General features: G+C 41.5%; 1 protein-coding gene across 3 annotated transcripts in view; it reads right to left on the minus strand.

The window, feature by feature from the left end:
* Positions 1-844: 844 nt before the first annotated feature.
* The window catches only part of LOC129815673 (NALCN channel auxiliary factor 2-like), a 50,646-nt gene continuing 31,361 nt past the window's right edge, over positions 845-20,129 (minus strand). For all 3 annotated transcript variants that reach the window (XM_055869679.1, XM_055869696.1, XM_055869686.1), the window contains 2 exons: positions 3,848-4,019; positions 845-3,712 (listed from right to left, as the gene is read on the minus strand). In XM_055869679.1, coding sequence (XP_055725654.1) covers positions 3,402-3,712; positions 3,848-4,019 — 483 coding nt within the window. In that variant the 3' untranslated portion in view covers positions 845-3,401. The remainder of the gene's footprint in view (positions 3,713-3,847; positions 4,020-20,129) is intronic.

The following is a 20,129-nucleotide window of genomic DNA, read 5'->3' on the forward strand; positions in this document are numbered from 1 at the left end:
CTGGGAAACTGCCCTTTTCTGATGTGAAGATTTGCTGTGATCCATTATTTTTCTCAACATCTGACAGATGTCAACAGAACAGCAGACGTATTAGAGAGACCAGGCCCTCATACTGCACTGTTTGAAGAGAAATATAACAACATTATTGCAAAAATCAATCAGACACAAGTGCTGTCAGAGTGGATATACTGTACACTGTAGTACCACCAAATAATGTTGGAGACTACTTCAGCAGATAATATGCATAATTCACAAGGACATGAATAGGCCACTCACAAGGTAATCATTTCAAATCATTTCAAAAGGTGTACCATTTATGAAACACTTGACCATGCTAATGTGGTTTCTCACTCCAGTGTTTAAAGCGAAACTAAAATAAGAACATACTTACACACAGAGTATACTTTTTTGTTTTCTAAGGCAATTTGCTTATCAAGGCATACTGTCACACATCACATTTGAAATGTGATTGTGATAATCCAATGTGCAGTAGTTGGTGTCTATTTGTTGATGTTCCAGGAATTTGACTGATCATATAACAGTAGGAAGTTAAATCATATTGTTTAATAGCAATCAGTATAAAACCTTCTCACTGACATTGATGCAGAAATAGTATGGTGCTGCAGACAGTTCTCTCACAAATATACAGCATACGGATTTTCTCACACTTCTCACTTAACAATAGCTCTCTCTACTGGTAAAACAGAGTAACACGGATGACATGATTTATGTGACCTATCAACTGATATATTTCTCTGCATGATTATGATGGTGATGCTCACCTTTAATCTAAATGTCAGGTTGTATAACATTGTACTGCTGACAAAAAGAGAGGCTGGTGATGAACAATTGTATTACTTTATTGGGCTTTAACAGTGAACAGGCACTGATCCGCCCAAAATACAATAGAAACAGAAAACCGATTTCATATATACAGGTTAGCTAGAAACACAGATATGGGATAATATTTGTTTTTTAGAACGGAATTAATTAGCACAGTTTCAAAACAATCTCAGAGAAAAATAAATGTTATTAGAACTAGTGCAAAAAGTTCTAAACATTAAAGCACAGTGTATAAAATGGCATAAGAAGTATTTCCCTTACAGAATACAGGCTTAGGACACCAGTGTAGATTCATATCCCCTTTTCCCTCATCTGATAGAGGTACGATTCCTTCATATTCTAGTAGGATGAGCAACAGCCATGACTGATATGAATGAAGGGTACAAGTGGCCTTTTTGGAAATAGGGAGACCAGACAATGTTTCACACGTTAGTCATACAAGGCAGGCAGGATTTTCAATCCCAAGGTATAGTTATCAACATGGTTGTCTCTTTTACAGTGATTGGTATCTTCAACCAGTTTATAAATCAGCATGTCAACAATGTCTGTTAGATATTCAGTTAAACACCACAGTCAGTCATAAGAAAAATAACTATCTTTTAGCAATATAAACTAAAGAAACTAGCAGTTCGTTAGACACTGACATAAAATGAACGCCTACTAATTCATTGTAGGCATTAAAAGGCTACAGTGATATTATATATTTTATTTAGGATAAATAAAGAATATCATACATGTCATACCTTTTTATATCATATATTCAAATCCAAGTTCAATTCATATACATATACTCTGTAAAAACCTCTGCTATGATATAGTTTTTCAATAGTAAAATAGTTACAATAGCTTTGTTAGGACATAAACAGTATGCCTGTGTTGTGGTAGACCAAGGTCACATACAGTATGTGTTTGGGAGGTGAACCCAGGATTACCCTAAAACAATTGTTTTGGCTTAGAATAACTTTGTAAGATACAAATAATGTGTCAAATATATTTGTATTTGTGAATCAATTTGTCACATTGGAAGACATCTTATTTCAGCTTCCCAAAGACAAGCCCAAATTTAAAAAACATTATTTAAAAAAAAAATAATACACAGATTATGCCAGGAAAAGAGAGGTCAGAATAATTTTATTTTATAAATCAGAAACACATGAGAACCATTTATATAGTCATACTCTAGCTCTTCTTTACAAATAACAATACCGTGCCAACAGATGACCTTTATGAAATAAATCAAGGTGGATCTTTTTTCATATATCTGATATTTAGAATTTAGAAGTAATATATATATATATACGTTTTGGTTCTTTCCAAATAATGTAATCACTCTATTTCACATTGAGGGCATAGACACGCCCTAAATCTCTACTGTGACAGAAATTGTTTTTGATGATGCGATGCATTCGCATCTTGAAAATATTTTCTTAAACATTTAGCCATGATTAAGGGCCTCCTGCTCCAATTAGCCACTCTGGGTCTTTGTTATATGTTATATGTGGTAAATTGTCTGTTTTATGAGTAAGAAATGATTGGTGTAGTTATAATCCAGACAGTCTTCCATGGCACAATCATCTACCTTCTGTAAGCGATTAGACACCCAGGGGGAGTTTCCACTGGTTTCAATCAGCTTTGCATAGACACATGTTCCTCCACAGCATTAGTAGTATACCTCTGACATCTATCAAAAACAACATGGTTTACCTTCGGTGAGGATCTGTAATCTAATATTTGCATGAAATGATTCTGCTTGGTATATGACAATGAGGCTAGTGTTACTGAGAATAATAATAACTATATTTACTGTAAGCCAAACAAAGTATTTCTCGCATGTATACTATTAGCTTGATAGATGTAATGATCACCTGATTTCATGTGTTGGGTCATATAAATTATATTGCTGACTTGTTCAATGCATTTACACACACACACACACACACACACACACACACACACACACACACACACACACACACACACACACACACACACACACACACACACACACACACACACACACACAACTAATAAAAATAGCATACAAGCCTGCAACTCACGCTTTTCCCAATTGTGCAGTTCACAAACTCAACCTCGTACGTAACTCCCCAAAACCATCACTCAACGTATTAAATAGAGTGGTGATAAGCGAAAAAGGCCATTTGTACCCAAACCCTTCTTAGAAACAGCATTCAGTACCTCTTTCAGCATGATGGGAGACCCGCCTCTTTCCCCATGCCCTCTCATGTCCTCCTTACACGTGAGATATGGCTGGCTCTCAGTTCCGAAGCCTTATCTACTACCTCCATATCCCTCTGTGTTGCGGGAGGGGAGGGCCCGTGCTTCGCCACTTCTCTAGTGTGTTGGAGGGCGAAGAGGTATACCGACCTGTAGCCTTCCCTGGAGCGGTGTATAACCTCCTCATTCCTGATGTCCTGTGGAGGGGACTGGATGGAGAGAGAAGGTTATAACGCCTCACTCCTCAGGTAGTGGGAAGGAAGGGAGTCTCTGTAGACTGGAAGCCGGGGGGGGGGACAGTAGAAACTCTTGTTCATCATCAGTCACTCCTCTCGGGCAGAGCTCTCCTCCAGGGGCAGGGGTACCATGGCCTCCAGGCCCACAGCGCCACTGCTCTGGACAGTGGAAAAGGAGACGACAGTGTGCAGCAGGATGAGGACCAGAACACACAGTCTGAGTCTGCTGCTGCACAGCCGCGATGCAGCTGACACGGGCGGGGAGCTGCGCCGCTGCCATGATGATGACCCCGGAAGCTGGGTCAGGGCACACGCCGCCCCCACAGAGGGGTCGCAGCCACTCCGTCTGACGTCACAACACTCTGGGTCTGCATTGGTTAAATGGTTTTCTAGTAGCCCTGCATCACACACAGAGAAGAAACAGATTTCTTCAGATGACAAACAAGTTACAGTCCCTGTGAAATTATGGGAGGTGAGAGAAAAATGGCAACACAAACAACAGAATGTCAGTCAAGGCCCCAATCATACTGTACCTGTACAGATGAAACTGGATTGTCCTCCATAGACCAAGTCGTCATTGTCTGGTAACACAAAGGGGCACATGGTCTGGACCTCCAGACAATATTGCTTGCAGGGAATCCTGTGGTGACACTGGCTCTGGGTGGCGTTGAAGTATTCTGAGCATAACCAGGCTTTGTAGACTGACTGCAAGAGAAGAGCACAGCGCCTGTCAGCTTTCACACACAGCAGGTTTTTGTCATAGCAGTGCCCGAGGTGATAATGGGTGTAATTGAGGCTAATGGATGGACATTAAAACCATTTCTACAGTATTAGCAGCTTTTACAAACATCTACTATCTTCTGCTGAGGTGGCCATAAGTGGACAGATGATACTAATTGGGCTGACTACAGTGCAAGAAAACCTTGTCAAAACAAAGTCAACCCGGTATACACTTCATCAACAGTTTACTCTCAAGGCTATAACCACAGAACCATATAGTGAAACTTACTGAGTCAGCATATGTGGTACTGCACACTGTAAATCACTGTAACAAGCACTGTTTGGGGCAAACTGGAGTACAGTACAATGTATCTAAAGGAGCATATTTTCAACCTACTCAGAAAGCTCTTCACCGGGCCCTGTGTATGATAAAGTAAGAGAGATAAATATAGCTGTTAATATGAGCAAGTTGGCAGCAGCTCTCCATAGACAGATGCACAGGAAGCAGGGCAGCAGTGATGTAGACAGAGGACCACAGCAGTTTCTTCACCTCCGCTCTGCTGTGGAGCCAAGGGCTACTGCTGTCATGGCAGCAGGATGAGCCAGAGCCTCTTTCACAGCCATTATATTTATCATCGGTATAGTACACACAACACTACAACCATCTTTTGCTCTATTCACAAGAGGATAAGATGATGCTTATCCAGTGACACATCAACCCAAGGAGATGGGGTTAATCTAAAGGACTAAAGTCACCTGCCCCACCAAGAATAAACATGGTAGATCGCTAAAGGAGGAGGATACTCAACAGATACTCAATTATTTTCTCGCACAATTAAAACAAACTACATTGCACACTATTACACCTTAGCCCAATGTTCAGTATGTCTTCCTCTGCGTGCTTCCTCGGTTCACCTTTCAATTACAAACTCCTGAGAGACACAGATATGAGAGAGGAATTCCCTGACTACATTTCCATACACATTAACCTGCAGTATATTGCTGACAGATGGTACGCTGGAATTGTGTTTCGAGAATGACAAAGACCATCTAGGGACTCAGCAACATCCTCAAGAACAAGGGGCCTCAGAACTGAACTCATCTGAATAAATAAGTTCAAACCACAGAAGTTGACTCTAACATAAGATGTTATCACCATTTTTGTACTGTATGTACAACCTATTGCAACACAATACTAATCCTGTAATAAGAAATAAAATACTTGAGGGATGAGGGGATTAGAAGAATAAATTGTGTATCTCATCCATTCATACCAATTTTGTTTACTGTAGGTCTACTTTCTCCCTCTTTGGGTAGAAACCATCGATAATATTCCAACATTAGTTTCTGACATGTTTAGCATTAAATGCTACTGAAAAGCACTTGATAATAAACCCTAGTGCATGGTGACAGACAGTAGCTGGCAGAGAAAGGAACCAATGACGGGAGGGATAAATCGATTTTAGGTGTAATCAATGAGCCTCCAGCAAGCACTGATTCATTCAATCTCAATCTGGGATTAAGTTCAAAACTCCTTCATCCTCTTCTTGCGATGCCATGTCTGCAATCTGTACAAAGACTCCATTTTATATGGTTGTATTGGGGACAATTTAGCTTCACCGCACACAGCAATCAAAGATGGTGACTATCACATTCGTGCCAAATTCAAACCCTGTTCACACATGTGTGCTCTCCACTAAATTATGAAGTTCCCCAATTTTGCTACTGATTTTAAACACGTGACTATGAAATATCAGTTCTGTGTAATTCAAGTGGAGTTTTTTCCTCCAACTGGTGCATTTATTTGGAGTGCATTGTGTTTGTCATGTATTGACACTGCTTTTCCCTATATAGAGTCATAGAACACTAGTCACTTTAATCATTTGTACATACTGTTTTACCCACGTTATTAGTATACTGAACAAAAATACAAAACGCAACATGCAACAATATCAAAGATTTTACTGAGTTACAGTTCATATAGGGAAATCAATCAATTGAAATAAATTCATTAGGTCCTAATCTATGGATTTCACATGACTGGGAATAGAGAAAACCAGTCAGTATCTGGTATAGAGAAAACCAGTCAGTATCTGCTATGACCACCATTTGCCTCATGCAGCGTGACACATCTCCTTCGCTTAGAGTTGATCAGGCTGTTGATTGTGGCCTGTGGAATGTTGTCCCACTTCTCTTCAATGGCTGTGCGAAGTTGCTGGACATTGGCGGGAACTGGAACACGATGTCATAAACAACGATCCAGAGCATCCCAAACATGCTCAATGGGTGAAATGTCTGGCGTGTATGAATAACTGTGACATTTTCAGCTTCCAGGAATTGTGTACAGATCCTTGCGACATGGGGCCGTGCATTATCATGGCGGCGGATGAATGGCACAACAATGGGCCTCAGGAACTCGTCCTGGTATCTCTGTGCATTCATATTGTCATCGATAAAATGCAAATTGTGCTCGTTGTCCGTAGCTTATGCCTGCCCATACCATAACCCCACCGCCACCATGGGGCACTCTGTTCACAACGTTGACATCAGCAAACCACTCACCCACACGACACCGGTACAGTTGAAACTGGGATTAATTTGAGAAAGGCCTGTGAATATGTTGTTATGATGATAGTCTGCTGTAGCCATTGTAGGCTACAATGTTTGTCTCTGTGTTGGGTAAAAGAGGCTACTAGTTAATTGGTCATTGCTCATTGTGGTTTAGCTCACGACGTGGCACCAGGTATTTCTACCTACTGTAGCTCTGCCAGGCTTCTGTAGTGTTGTTTGAGAGTGTTGATGTGGTAGGCCACTTTTGTTGCTATGCTCGTAGCCTGATTCTAGGCCAGATCTAGTGTGGATTATTTTAGGTTTGATTTTGATGTCAGAACCTGTCAAAACAATGTCATTGTTCGTGTGTTTTTGTATTTTCGCTTATTTTGCGGACATTATTTATTCTGACCACCGCTACCATCACTACAATTGACTTGTGAATGAAATCAGATGTTTTTCCTTTTCTTATCCTTAGCCTGCCTCCTCGACCGCAAGACACATTTACCTTTTCAAAGTGTAAAAACAGCTGGAGCATTATAGCACTTTGGGATTTTGGATAATGCCTCTGAAAAACTTATATCTAGTAACATTAAGTTGACTTATCTCTGTAATAATATCACAATGATGAACGGACACAAAGTAAATGCCACCTATGGCCACCCCTGAGTTCACAATCAACACTGTCGAGGCCAGCTTGATTGATGCTGACATACAGTTGAAGTCGGAAGTTTACACACACCTTAGCCAAATACATTTAAACTAGGTTTTTCACAATTCCTGACATTTAATCCTAGTAAAAATGTCCTGTCTTAGGTCATTTAGGATCACCACTTTATTGTAAGAATGTGAAATGTCAGAATAATAGTAGAGAGAATGATTTTTCAGCTTTTATTTATTTCATCATATTCCCAAGTTTACATACACTCTATTAGTATTTGGTAGCATTGCCTTTAAATTGTTTAAATTGGGTCAAACATTTTGAGTAGCCTTCCACAAGCTTCCCACAGTAAGTTGGGTGAATGTTGGCCCATTCCTCCTGACAGAGCTGGTATAACTGAGTGAGGTTTGTAGGCCTCCTTGCTCACACGCTTTTTCAGTTCTGCCCACAAATGTTCTATGGGATTGAGGTCAGGGCTTTGTGATGGCCAGTCCAATACCTTGACTTTGTTGTCCTTAAGCAATTTTGTCCCATCTTTGGAAGTATGTTTGGGGTCATTGTCCATTTGGAAGACCCATTTGCGACCAAGCTTTAACTTCCTGACTGATGTCTTGAGATGTTGCTTCAATATATCCACATAATTTTCACCCCTTGCGATGCTATCTATTTTGTGAAGTGCACCAGTCCTTCCTGCAGCAAAGCACCCCACAACATGATGCTGCCACCCCCGTGCTTCATGCTTGGGATGGTGTTCTTTGGCTTGCAAGCCTTCCCCTTTTTCCTCCAAACATAACGATGTTTCATCAGACCAGAGGACATTTCTTCAAAAAGTACAATCTTTGTCACCATGTGCAGTTGCAAACCGTAGTCTGGCTTTTTTTATGGCAGTTTTGGAGCAGTGGCTTCTTCCTTGCTGAGCGGCCTTTCAGGTTATGTCGATATAGGATTCGTTTTACTGTGGATATAGATACTTTTGTACCTGTTTCCTCAGAGACAGAACGCGTCTCCTTCCTGAGCGGTATGATGGCTGCGTGGTCCCATGGTGTTTATACTTGCGTACTATTGTTTGTAAAGATGAACGTGGTACCTTCAGGCGTTTTGAAATTGCTCCCAAGGATGAACCAGACTTGTGGAGGTCTACAATTTGTTTTCTGAGGTCTTGGCTGATTTATTTTTGATTTTTCCCATGATGTCAAGCAAAGAGGCACTGAGTTTGAAGGTAGGCCTTGAAATACATCCACAGGTACACCTCCAATTGACTCAAATTATGTCAATTAGCCTATCAGAAGCTTCTAAAGCCATGACATAATTTCTGGAATTTTCCAAGCTGTTTAAAGGCACCGTCAACTTAGTGTATGTAAACTTCTGACCCACTGGAATTGTGATACAGTGAATTAATCTGTCTGTAAACAATTGTTGGAAAAATGACTTGTGACATGCACAAAGTAGATGTCCTAATCGACTTGCCAAAACTATAGTTTGTTAACAAGAAATTTGTGAAGTGGTTGAAAAACTAGTTGTATTGACTCAAACCTAAGTGTATGTAAACTTCTGACTTTAACTGTAGATCTACAGCACCGACCAACGATACTGTAGGAAAAAAAATTGTGGACTCGTCTTGCCAAAGCAAACTGCACAAGGTACAAAAACTTAACAGAATCAATGGTTTAAGTTACATTTAGGCCTAAAGTTAACTTTAAATGCTGCACACAGTTGGATGAAGTCTACTCTTCAAGCTAATTGGGGGCTCTTTAATGTCTGCTTTTTAACAACCTTTCCATGGATTTTCTCATGACATCAGGGCTTTGTCTGCCTTTTTTATTAGGCCTATTAAAAAGTCTGCCCTCGGGTGTATTCATTAGTCGGATTCTGTTGAAAACATTTAGTCTGTTGGAAAACGTTTAGCAACAGAAACCGTTTACCGTTTAATTTATGAACCAAACGGAAAAAGCAATAGAAACTGTTGTTTTCGTTGCAAAACTTTTAGTCAACCGTTTACTCCAAACGGAAAACGTTTTGCAATGAAAACAACAGTTTCTATTAGACAAATGAATGTAGGTCCCTCCACGTTTGGTTCATAAATTAAACGGTAAACGATTTCTGTTGCTAAACGTTTTGCAACAGACTAAATGTTTTCAACAGATCCAACTAATGAATACACCCCTGGGCATCCCCAGTCAGTCGACAACACCCTTTTAAAACCAGGCCTGTCTTCCACACAGCAATCCTTTGCACAGTTACAGACCACACAGCGTGACATGGGTAGTCAAGTCTTATAAAATGTCTGTTTTGATTGTACTTCTTTGGGCACGGCTTTGCACATACTGCTGTATAGTCTACTACAGTCTTTCTGTCAATGCAAAAGTTGCCTGCAGTATTCTTTTCACCAGCAGATGTCCTTACTGCTACACCGAAATCCTGTTTGTGTCACCAGAAATCATACAGCATGGTTAACACCCAATGATTCAAAATAATTTCCTATAAAATGTGAAGAATCACAAACCCATAATTTATTTTCCAATCATAATAAAACTACCTTAATTAAACAAACTTAGGTGTGTTTGATGTGAAGAGTTTTAACAGTCAGAAAGCAATCAGTAATTTTATAGAGCAGTGCAATTGATTGAGATGGCTTTCAGACCGACACCATTACATTAATGCATTGAATTCTTGGTAAAATAGACTTTGAGTACATTATGAGCCCAAACCCAAATCATTAAATTATGTTCTACATAAAGGTGATAGTCTGCCTGCTAGAAGGGCTAAAAGCTAGCTTGACTTTGCTTTCCTTGAGTCTGTGAAAGACCACAATCAGAGTGCGCTAACCTGACAACCTGGCTTTGTGTGGGTCTCAGACTAAGGAGTGTTAGCCGCTTGTCTGGCTCTGAATGTGGGCCTGTTAACCTGGCTGGCTGGCTATCCTTATACAGCCCAATGAGCTGGCTCTATGCCCGGCCCGGCAGACAGACGTACAGCACAGGGCTGCTCTAACAGGCTGGAGACAGTCAACTGCATGAGACCAATGATTTTTCAAGTGCTCAATAGAAAAACACAAGAGACACAGTGAAAAGAAGCCTTCTACCACTCCTACAGTTTTTCACATGCTGCTGTAACGTGTTTCCATTCCTGTACAGTGTAGCTAAAGTGCAGATGAGTGATGTATTTAATGTAAGCACTTTTAAAATGTGTGACAGATGTCTTGTGTATGCAGCAAGTGTCTAGTATGTAAAGGTGAGGTAGAACGAAATGAGTCATATTCACTGTCTGCGGCAGGTCCTATATTTGGCCAGGACTGAAAGTGATGAGGAAAGCATCCAGAGCAGATTCAATTAAAGCAAAGTACGTCTGCACTGTTTTAATCACCTCGTTAAGCATGGTGTTAAGCAGGTATCTAATCATGAACCTTTTGGAGTCAGTTCTATGGTGGAGCCAGTTAGCAGCCAATGTCTCTCAGAGCAGATGTGATTTGCAATATTTTTTTCTCCAAGATAAGACCATAACTACCTCAATGTTTGGATAAGCCAAAGCAAAACAAGCCCTTTCACATCCAGGTGGCAGAGTGGTCCTCTGTAGCTCAGTTGGTAAAGCATGCGTTTGTTACTTCCAAAGCCAGGATAATGGGTTTGATTCCAGGGACCATGCATACATAAGAATCTATGCATGCATGACTGTAAGTCACTTTGGATAAAAGTGTCTGTTTAATGGCATAGTATTTTATTCAGAACCTCTTAATTTGTTCCATTTATCAATTAGTCAACTCATGAGTTTTTCATCAAACATATGCAGTAGTTATGCTTATTCATTTCACAGTGCAAGAACCAGTGTGAGTGCCTCTCCTCTCCACTCCTGCCACTACACAAGCAAACCTGTCATTATGCACAGCTCAGGAAAAGAGCAGAGAGCAAGTTAAGATCATGAGCCTCAAAGGTTCGCTTGGAGTTGCCAAAACAAGTCTAGAAAGTCCTAGCATTATGGAGTGTGTTGTATTCAATTTACCTACAGCTTATTACAGTATTGCCTACTCAAATCTTCTACTATTTTAATTTTCCCTCCTATACTTTTAGCTAGGATACATTTTTTATTTCACCTTCATTTATACAGGTAAGTCAGTTATGAACAAATTCATATTTACAATGGTGACCTGTCAAACATTAAAATGCTCCATGCCCGTGGAGCACCTGGCTTGCTGTTAAATCAATAGGTAGCTTGTTGCTAAGGGGAGGAACCACACAACTCCAAATGAATTGTTCCAAGAGAATCCTTTGGAGTCTGTATCAGTTCTAACGAATATGACCTCAGATCACACTCAGTTAGTACAAAATACAGACCAGTTTTAGTCCAACACATTTGAGACATTGACAAGGGACACCGTCAAGTATCTTTTGTTGCAGAACTAACCAGTGGTAGCTTTAATAGATCGGTTTTCAAGTATTTATGACCTATAGGGAATCTAGAATACAAATATACTTAGCAACCCCATATGGCTACCTTTGGGACAAAAGCTATACTGTATGTTATAGGAATATATTATTGAAGACGGTCTTAAGAGCTCTCTCTCTCCAAAATAAATTATCATTGCTAAAGGGGATAGAAGTCCCCTTTAGCCCCCCCCCCCCCCCCCCTTTAGTCCCCTTAAGAGCGCTCTTTCTTTCTGTATCTCTCTCCCAAATCTATTCTCATAGCTAAAGGGGTCAGGTGACAGTGGGCCTACACTGCAGCTCTATGGCAGCTGGGTTCCTTTTCAGTAACAGTGATGTGAAGCAATTATACATGTATAAATTGGGTGGAAATGGCCCAGCATACAGCTGTCATAAACATGTATCCTCTGAATAATCAGGACGATCAAGTCTCACTGAAGACCTGGATCAAGGAACACCTTATTGTTGGAAAGAGAATACTGGCATGGGTCAGAAAAATGTATCAGGAGCTTCGGATGGGTCAACATCTGACTTAAATGATCACAAGATCATGTTGAACATTATAACATTAGTTGATCACTTTTCCCCCTGCATGACTATACTACTGGAGTTGTATTACAGGATAATGCAGTGCTAAGCATAATGGCACATTAAAACATGATACACAGGAATGTGACACACAGGTATCTGTGTGTCGGTCTGGAAGATAGAGACCATAGAATACTACAGTTCCGGATGGAGGTTTCCAGTCAGTGGCCAGAGTGGAGATACAGATACGATTAAGAGCAACAGATGCCCTAGTTTTGCCCTGTGTCTTCCATGTCGGTTGCCAATAGATGAGTCACTCTGCTTTCTCTGATGTCTACTTGCAATAGTGCTATTCCCTATTCTAGGAAAATAATATATTCTTCCAAGTGTATTGTTTGTAATAAACTGGTAATAGATGTGCTTTAGATATATCTCTCCCAAATATTTCAAAATATGCATTCAGACATTTCCATACACTACATGTACAGTAGCAAGATAGGGAGACCGGTAGGTTTCAGGAAGAGCCCTGATGTTCATAACATGGTGCATCAAGTCCACTAAACATCTGTTGTAGGAAGTTCTTGTTAATCAACGTCCACCGCAATAGCTGTTGTATTAAGACCGGTATAGTACCTCTGCTATGTTGTACTATAAGTAGCATTAAAAGCACAGACACACCTTTGGATGGAGGTTTTGATCTGTTGGTTGATTGGCATCTACAGGAGCAGGTGTTTGTGGCATACTAATCTCAGATATCTATGAAGACTAATTTTAGGATTAACTGTGAAGTTTCTGTCAGAAAAAGCTAATTGCTGGAGGAAGAATCTTTGACTGCTCCTGAATATACGTGTAATATGTTGGCTACAGATGATATCGCTTCAAACAGTTGTGTTGGCTCAATCCTTTGGATGTCCCTCTGTTTTCTTATCTTAACTGTGAGATGTTTAATATTATTGACTCTACTTTATCTCTGAAGAGTAAAATAAAATGTGGTACACTTCACGGTAGAACTTAAAACGCAATGCACCCTACATTTCCAGGAATAATTTCAGATTGAGTGGTGCCCATCTAATCAATGTGACAGTTTATGACAATTCTGGAATTTCTAATAACTTGAACAATCCTATCACCATTCACTACTTATCTCATCTGCACATGGTCAAAGTATCTAAATATCTGAAAAGGGACATTATTGGTAAACCCTTCAGAGGCTAGTTTAAATTGAAACATATCCTTTCTAATTGTGATTATTCTCTAAGCCATACAGAGGAAGGTTGCTAGGCACGGACTGTGGTATCTATGGTAACTGTCCCGAGGGAAGGCTAGGAGCTTGTGAACTGCCAACCCTTCATTTGGACACACTCAGCTGCCTGGACAGCTAAATAAAGACAGAGGAAACGGATCACGCAGACAGGGAGTTTCCTCCCACACATCACAGAATATAACACTGACTGACTGCATCCATTTCATGGACAGAACATACCCAGGACCATACACATGGAGGAGAGCAGCTTAGCACATGCCACACATAGCCTACAGTGATGTGAGAGGTGGGGTGGCAGAACATTATGACCAATAGTAATGGGAACTACATTTTCATGTCAATTAACACAGCTTCAATGTTATATAACCATTGACAAGATCTTTGGAATATCCTTGTGGCAAAGAAACGACACACACATAACCTCAGCGGTGGAACTAAAATCGAATCAAATTTTATTTGTCACATACACATGGTTAGCAGATGTTAATGTGAGTGTAGCGAAATGCTTGTGCTTCTAGTTCCGACAATGCAGTAATAACCAACAAGTAATCTAACCTAACAATTCCACAACTACTACCTTATACACACAAGTGTAAAGGGATAAAGAATTTGTACATAAAGATATATGAATGAGTGATGGTACAGAATGGCATAGGCAAGATGCAGTAGATGGTATAGTGTACAGCCTATACATATGAGATGAGTAATGTAGGGTATGTAAACATAAAGTGGCATAATTTAAAGTGGCTAGTGATACATGTATTACATAAAGATGGCAAGATGCAGTGGATGATATACAGTACAGTATATACATATACATATGAGATGAGTAATGTAGGGTATGTAAACATTATATTAAGTGGCATTGTTTAAAGTGGCTAGTGGTACATTTTTACATAATTTCCATCAATTCCCATTATTAAAGTGGCTGGAGTTGAGTCAGTATGTTGGCAGCGGCCACTAAATGTTAGTGGTGGCTGTTTAACAGTCTGATGGCCTTGAGATAGAAGCCCGACAGGATGCTCTCGATTGTGCATCTGTAGAAGTTTGTGAGTGCTTTTGGTGACAAGCCGAATTTCTTCAGCCTCCTGAGGTTGAAGAGGCGCTGCTGCGCCTTCTTCACAACGCTGTGTGTGTGGGTGGACCAATTCAGTTTATCCGTGATGTGTACACCGAGGAACTTAAAACTTTCCACCTTCTCCACTACTGTCCCGTCGATGTGGATAGGGGGGTGCTCCCTCTGCTGTTTCCTGAAGTCCACAATCATCTCCTTTGTTTTGTTGAGTGTGAAGTTATTTTCCTGACAACACACTCCGAGGGCCCTCACCTCCTCCCTGTAGGCCGTCTCGTCGTTGTTGGTAATCAAGCCTACCACTGTAGTGTCGTCCGCAAACTTGATGATTGAGTTGGAGGCGTGCATGGCCACGCAGTCGTGGGTGAACAGGGAGTACAGGAGATGGCTCAGAACGCACCCTTGTGGGGCCCCAGTGTTGAGGATCAGCGGGGTGGAGATGTTGTTACCTACCCTCACCACCTGGGGGCGGCCCGCCAGGAAGTCCAGGACCCAGTTGCACAGGGCGGGGTCGAGGCCCAGGGTCTCGAGCTTGATGACGAGTTTGGAGGGTACTATGGTGTTAAATGCTGAGCTGTAGTCGATGAACAGCATTCTCACATAGGTATTCCTCTTGTCCAGATGGGTTAGGGTAGTGTAAAGTGTGGTTGCGATTGCGTCGTCTGTGGACCTATTGGGTCGGTAAGCAAATTGGAGTGGGTCTAGGGTGTCAGGTAGGGTGGAGGTGATATGGTCCTTGACTAGTCTCTCAAAGCACTTCATGATGACGGAAGTGAGTGCTACGGAGCGGTAGTCGTTTAGCTCAGTTACCTTAGCTTTCTTGGGAACAGGAACAATGGTGGCCCTCTTGAAGCATGTGGGAACAGCAGACTGGGATAAGGATTGATTGAATATGTCCTTAAACACACCAGACAGCTGGTCTGTGCATGCTCTGAGGACGCGGCTGGGAATGCCGTCTGGGCCTGCAGCCTTGCGAGGGTTAACACGTTTAAATGTTTTACTCACCTCGGCTGCAGTGAAGGAGAGCCCGCAGGTTTTGGTAGCGGGCCGTGTCAGTGGCACTGTATTGTCCTCAAAGTGAGTAAAAAAGTTATTTAGTCTGTCTGGGAGCAAGACATCCTGGTCCGTGACGGGGCTGGTTTTCTTTTTGTAATCCGTGATTGACTGTAGACCCTGCCACATACCTCTTGTGTCTGAGCTGTTGAATTGCGACTCTACTTTGTCTCTATACTGGGACTTAGCTTGTTTGATTGCCTTGCGGAGGGAATAGCTACACTGTTTGTATTCGGTCATGTTTCCGGCCACCTTACCCTGATTAAAAGCAGTGGTTCGCTCTTTCAGTTTCACGCGAATGCTGCCATCAATCCACAGTTTCTGGTGTGGGAATGTTTTAATCGTTGCTGTGGGTACGACATCGTCAATGCACTTTCTAATGAACTCGCTCACCGAATCAGCGTATTCGTCAATGTTGTTGTTGGACGCAATGCGGAACATATCCCAATCCACGTGATCGAAGCAGTCTTGAAGCGTGGAATCAGATTGGTCGGACCAGCGTTGAACAGACCTGAGCGCGGGAGCTTGCTGTTTTAGCTTCTGTTTGTAGGCTGGAAGCAACAAAATGGAGTCGTGGTCAGCTTTTACGAAAGGATGGCGGAGGAGGGCCTTATATGCGTTGCGGAAGTTAGTATAACAATGATCCAAGGTTTTACCAGCCCTGGTAGCACAATCGATATGCTGATAGAATTTAGGGAGTTTTGTTTTCAGATTAGCCTTGTTAAAATCCCCAGCTACGATCAATGCAGCCTCAGGGTGTGTGGTTTCCAGTTTACAAAGAGTCAGATAAAGTTCGTTCAGGGCCATCGATGTGTCTGCTTGGGGGGGAATATATACGGCTGTGATTATAATCGAAGAGAATTCCCTTAGTAGATAATGCGGTCGACATTTGATTGTGAGGAACTCTAAATCTGGTGAACAGAATGACTTGAGTTCCTGTATGTTGTTATGATCACACCACGTCTCGTTGATCATAAGACATACACCCCCGCCCCTCTTCTTACCAGAAAGATGTTTGTTTCTGTCGGCGCGATGCGTGAAGAAACCAGCTGGCTGCACCGACTCCGTTAGCGGCTCTCGAGTGAGCCATGTTTCCGTGAAGCAAAGAACGTTACAATCCCTGATGTCTCTCTGGAATGTTACCCTTGCTCGGATTTCATCAACCTTATTGTCAAGAGACTGGACATTGGCGAGTAGTATGCTAGGGAGTGGAGCGCGATGTGCCCGTCTCCGAAGCCTGACCAGGAGACCGCTTCGTTTGCCCCTTTTACATCGTTGTTGTTTAGGGTCACCGGCTGGGATCAGATCCATTGTATTGGGTGGAAGGCAAAACACAGGATACGCTTCGGGAGAGTCATATTCCTGGTTGTAACGATGGTGAGTTGCTCTTATATTCAGTAGTTCCTCCCGATTGTATGTGATGAAACCTAAGATTACCTGGGGTACCAATGTAAGGAATAACACATAAAAAAACTAAATACTGCATAGTTTCCTAGGAACGCGAAGCGAGGCGGCCATCTCGGTCGGCACCGGAAGTAGGAGGCCATCATTGGTCTGAATAACTAGTGGTCTGAATAACAGACAGTTGCTGTTCTGGAGCAAAATATCACAGAATTTCATATCTGAAGACGCAGTCTAATGTAACTGCTGCCCTCTGCCATATGAAGATATTAATGGGTGACAGTTATACCTGTAATGCTGGAGTGTCCATAGATCTCATCAAACATCCCCGAAAGGATTCATTAAAAATCATTAGAAATCTGGCATTCTGACAAAGGTTATGGTTAATAGATAGTAAATGATGGCAGTCAGTCAATTCCGCTAAGATGCCACACAAAACAGTTGCAGCACAGAAGTAATAGTATACCGCTTCATGTTACAAATAGTGGCTTCATAAGAATTCAATGTTACAAGTGATTTTAAGTTGTAGACAAACTGATTGGCTTTGGCAAGAAAATGATGAGGAAACAAAACGATCTGGACAGATGATGGAGCGCTGTGTCCCTTAAAGCAGAGGGTGGCTGCATGGGAGACGAGTTGGAGAGTACAGGTCTCCCAGGTGGGCACCAATCAGGCAGGGCACCAAGACCTTGTGAGGGTTACACCAGCTTTGGGCAGAGAAGGCCATTACTATACTACACTTTGTTATCCCGGGTGGCCTAACGCTGAGCAGTACCTCTTACTAAAGGCCTCTGAATATTTGTTTGATAGTCTCACAATGTCGGCAGTGTTAGAAACCATTGTAGGAAGTGCTATGGTGTGTGAATGGGCAGTTGAAATGATGAAATCTGTGTAATGAACCCCTATAGAAAAATGCTCACAAAATAATCAGCAGAGGGATCTCTGGTATTGTCATGCCCTGACCTTGGAGAGCCTTTTTATGTCTCTATTTTGTTTGGTCAGGGTGTGATTTGGGGTGGGCATTCTATGTTTTGTTTTCTATGATTTTGTGTTTCTATGTTTTGGCCGGGTATGGTTCTCAATCAGGGACAACTGTCTATCATTGTCTCTGATTGGGAACCATACTTAGGTAGCCCTTTTTCCCTCCTTTTTTGTGGGTAGTTGTCTTTGTTTGTGGCACTATAGCCCTTAAGCTTCACGGTCGTTTTGTATGGTTTATTGTTTTGTTGGCGTCATTTTAAATAAAGGGAAAACGTACGCTCACAACGCTGCACCTTGGTCTTCTTTCAACGGCCGTGACAGGCATACACACTGGATAATGGGAAATTAAGAGCTTTCCTGTGTTAACAGAGCTCATAATGGACATGCCAATTCTGGAGTGAGGATGATGATTGAGTTATGGTCCTGGACATCTTGTGCAGGCACAGTTACGGGAAGAGGAACAGAAAAAGTGAGGTATCTTTAATTTACAGTGTGTCTCTGATCCTTCTAGAGAGTTACATCCCCTTCCCCTGATAGGCACCCTGAGATGGAGAGCTGATTAAATACGCAATCTTCTTAGTTTAAACCTCCTTTCAGAACATAAAGTCTGTGGACATGGCTAAATAATGGCTAAGTAAATGAGTTCTCACTTCGCTTTGTTGTCTTACTTGACTACCACTTCACTACCAGTACATCAATCTCTCACCATTCTTTTTGAAACTGCCCTTAAATTATGACACATTATCCAAGTCTAATTTGATAAAGTATCTTCACCCCTTTGATAAAGTTATTTGTGGCAAATCTTAAAATAAATGCAGATGGATACAATTTTATTCAATAAAATGCCCTTATGCAACAAAATCAAAAAGTAAATTAGTCATCAGGTGTCCTCGGAGTTTTGTTAACTTGAAATGCTGATGCCAAAACCATTTTACAGTGCCTTCAGAAAGAATTCATACCCCTTGACTTATTCCACATTTTGTTGTGTTACAGCCTGAATTAAAAATCTACTAACAATACCCCATAACAACAAAGTGCGCAATTTTTTAAAATTGTTTTTCAAAATTTAGTGAAAATGAAATGCAGATATCTAATTTACATAGAGTACCAGTCAAAAGGTTGGACACACCAACTCATTCAAGGGTTTTCCTTTATTTTTTACATTGTAGAATAATAGTGAAGACAAACTACAAAAGAACACATATGGAATCATGTAGTAATATATATATATATTTGAGATTCTTCAGTGGCCACCCTTTGCCTTGATGACAGCTTTGCACACTCTAGGCATTCTCTCAACCAGCTTCATGAGGTAGTCACCTGGAATGCATTACAATTAACAGGTGTGCCTTATTAAAAAGTAAATTTGTGGAATTTCTTTGTGACAAAGTGGGGGGGGGGGGGGGGGTATACAAAAGATAGCCCTAGTTGGTAAAAGACAGCTCAAATAAGCAAGACATGAAGGTCAGTCAATGCGGAACATTTGTTTCTTCAAGTGCAGTCAGAAAAACCATCAAGCGCTATGATGAAACTGGCTCTCATGAGGACCGCCACAGGAAAGGAAGACCCAGAGTTACCCCTGCTGCAGAGGATAAGTTCATTGGAGTTAACAGCCTCAGAAATTGCAGCCAAATAAATGCTTCACAGACACATCAACTGTTCAGAGGAGACTGCGTGAATCAGGCCTTCATGGTCGAATTGCTTCAAAGAAATCACTACTAAAAAGGACACCAATAATAAGAAGAGACTTGCTTGGGCCAAGAAACACGAGCAATGGACATTAGACAGGTGGAAATCTGTCCTTTGGTCCGACGAGTTCACATTTGAGATTTTTGGTTCCAACCGCCGTGTCTTTGTGAGATGCAGAGTAGGTGAACGGATGATCTCCGCATGTGTGGTTCCCATTGTGAAGCATGGAGTAGGTGGTGTGATGGTGTAGGGGTGCTTTTCTGGTGACACTGTCAATGATTTATTTAGAACTCAAGGCACACTTAACCAGCATGGCAGCATTCTGCAGCGATTCGCCAATCGCCATTTGGTTTGCACTTAGTGGAACTATCAATTGTTTTTCAACAGGACAATGAGCCAACACACCTCCAGGCTTTGTAAGGGCTATTGGACTAAGAAGGAGAGTGCTGGCGTACTGCATCAGATGACCTGGCCTCCA

This window comes from Salvelinus fontinalis, chromosome 2, assembly GCF_029448725.1.
Source record: "Salvelinus fontinalis isolate EN_2023a chromosome 2, ASM2944872v1, whole genome shotgun sequence".
In the NCBI taxonomy this organism is placed as follows: domain Eukaryota; kingdom Metazoa; phylum Chordata; class Actinopteri; order Salmoniformes; family Salmonidae; genus Salvelinus; species Salvelinus fontinalis.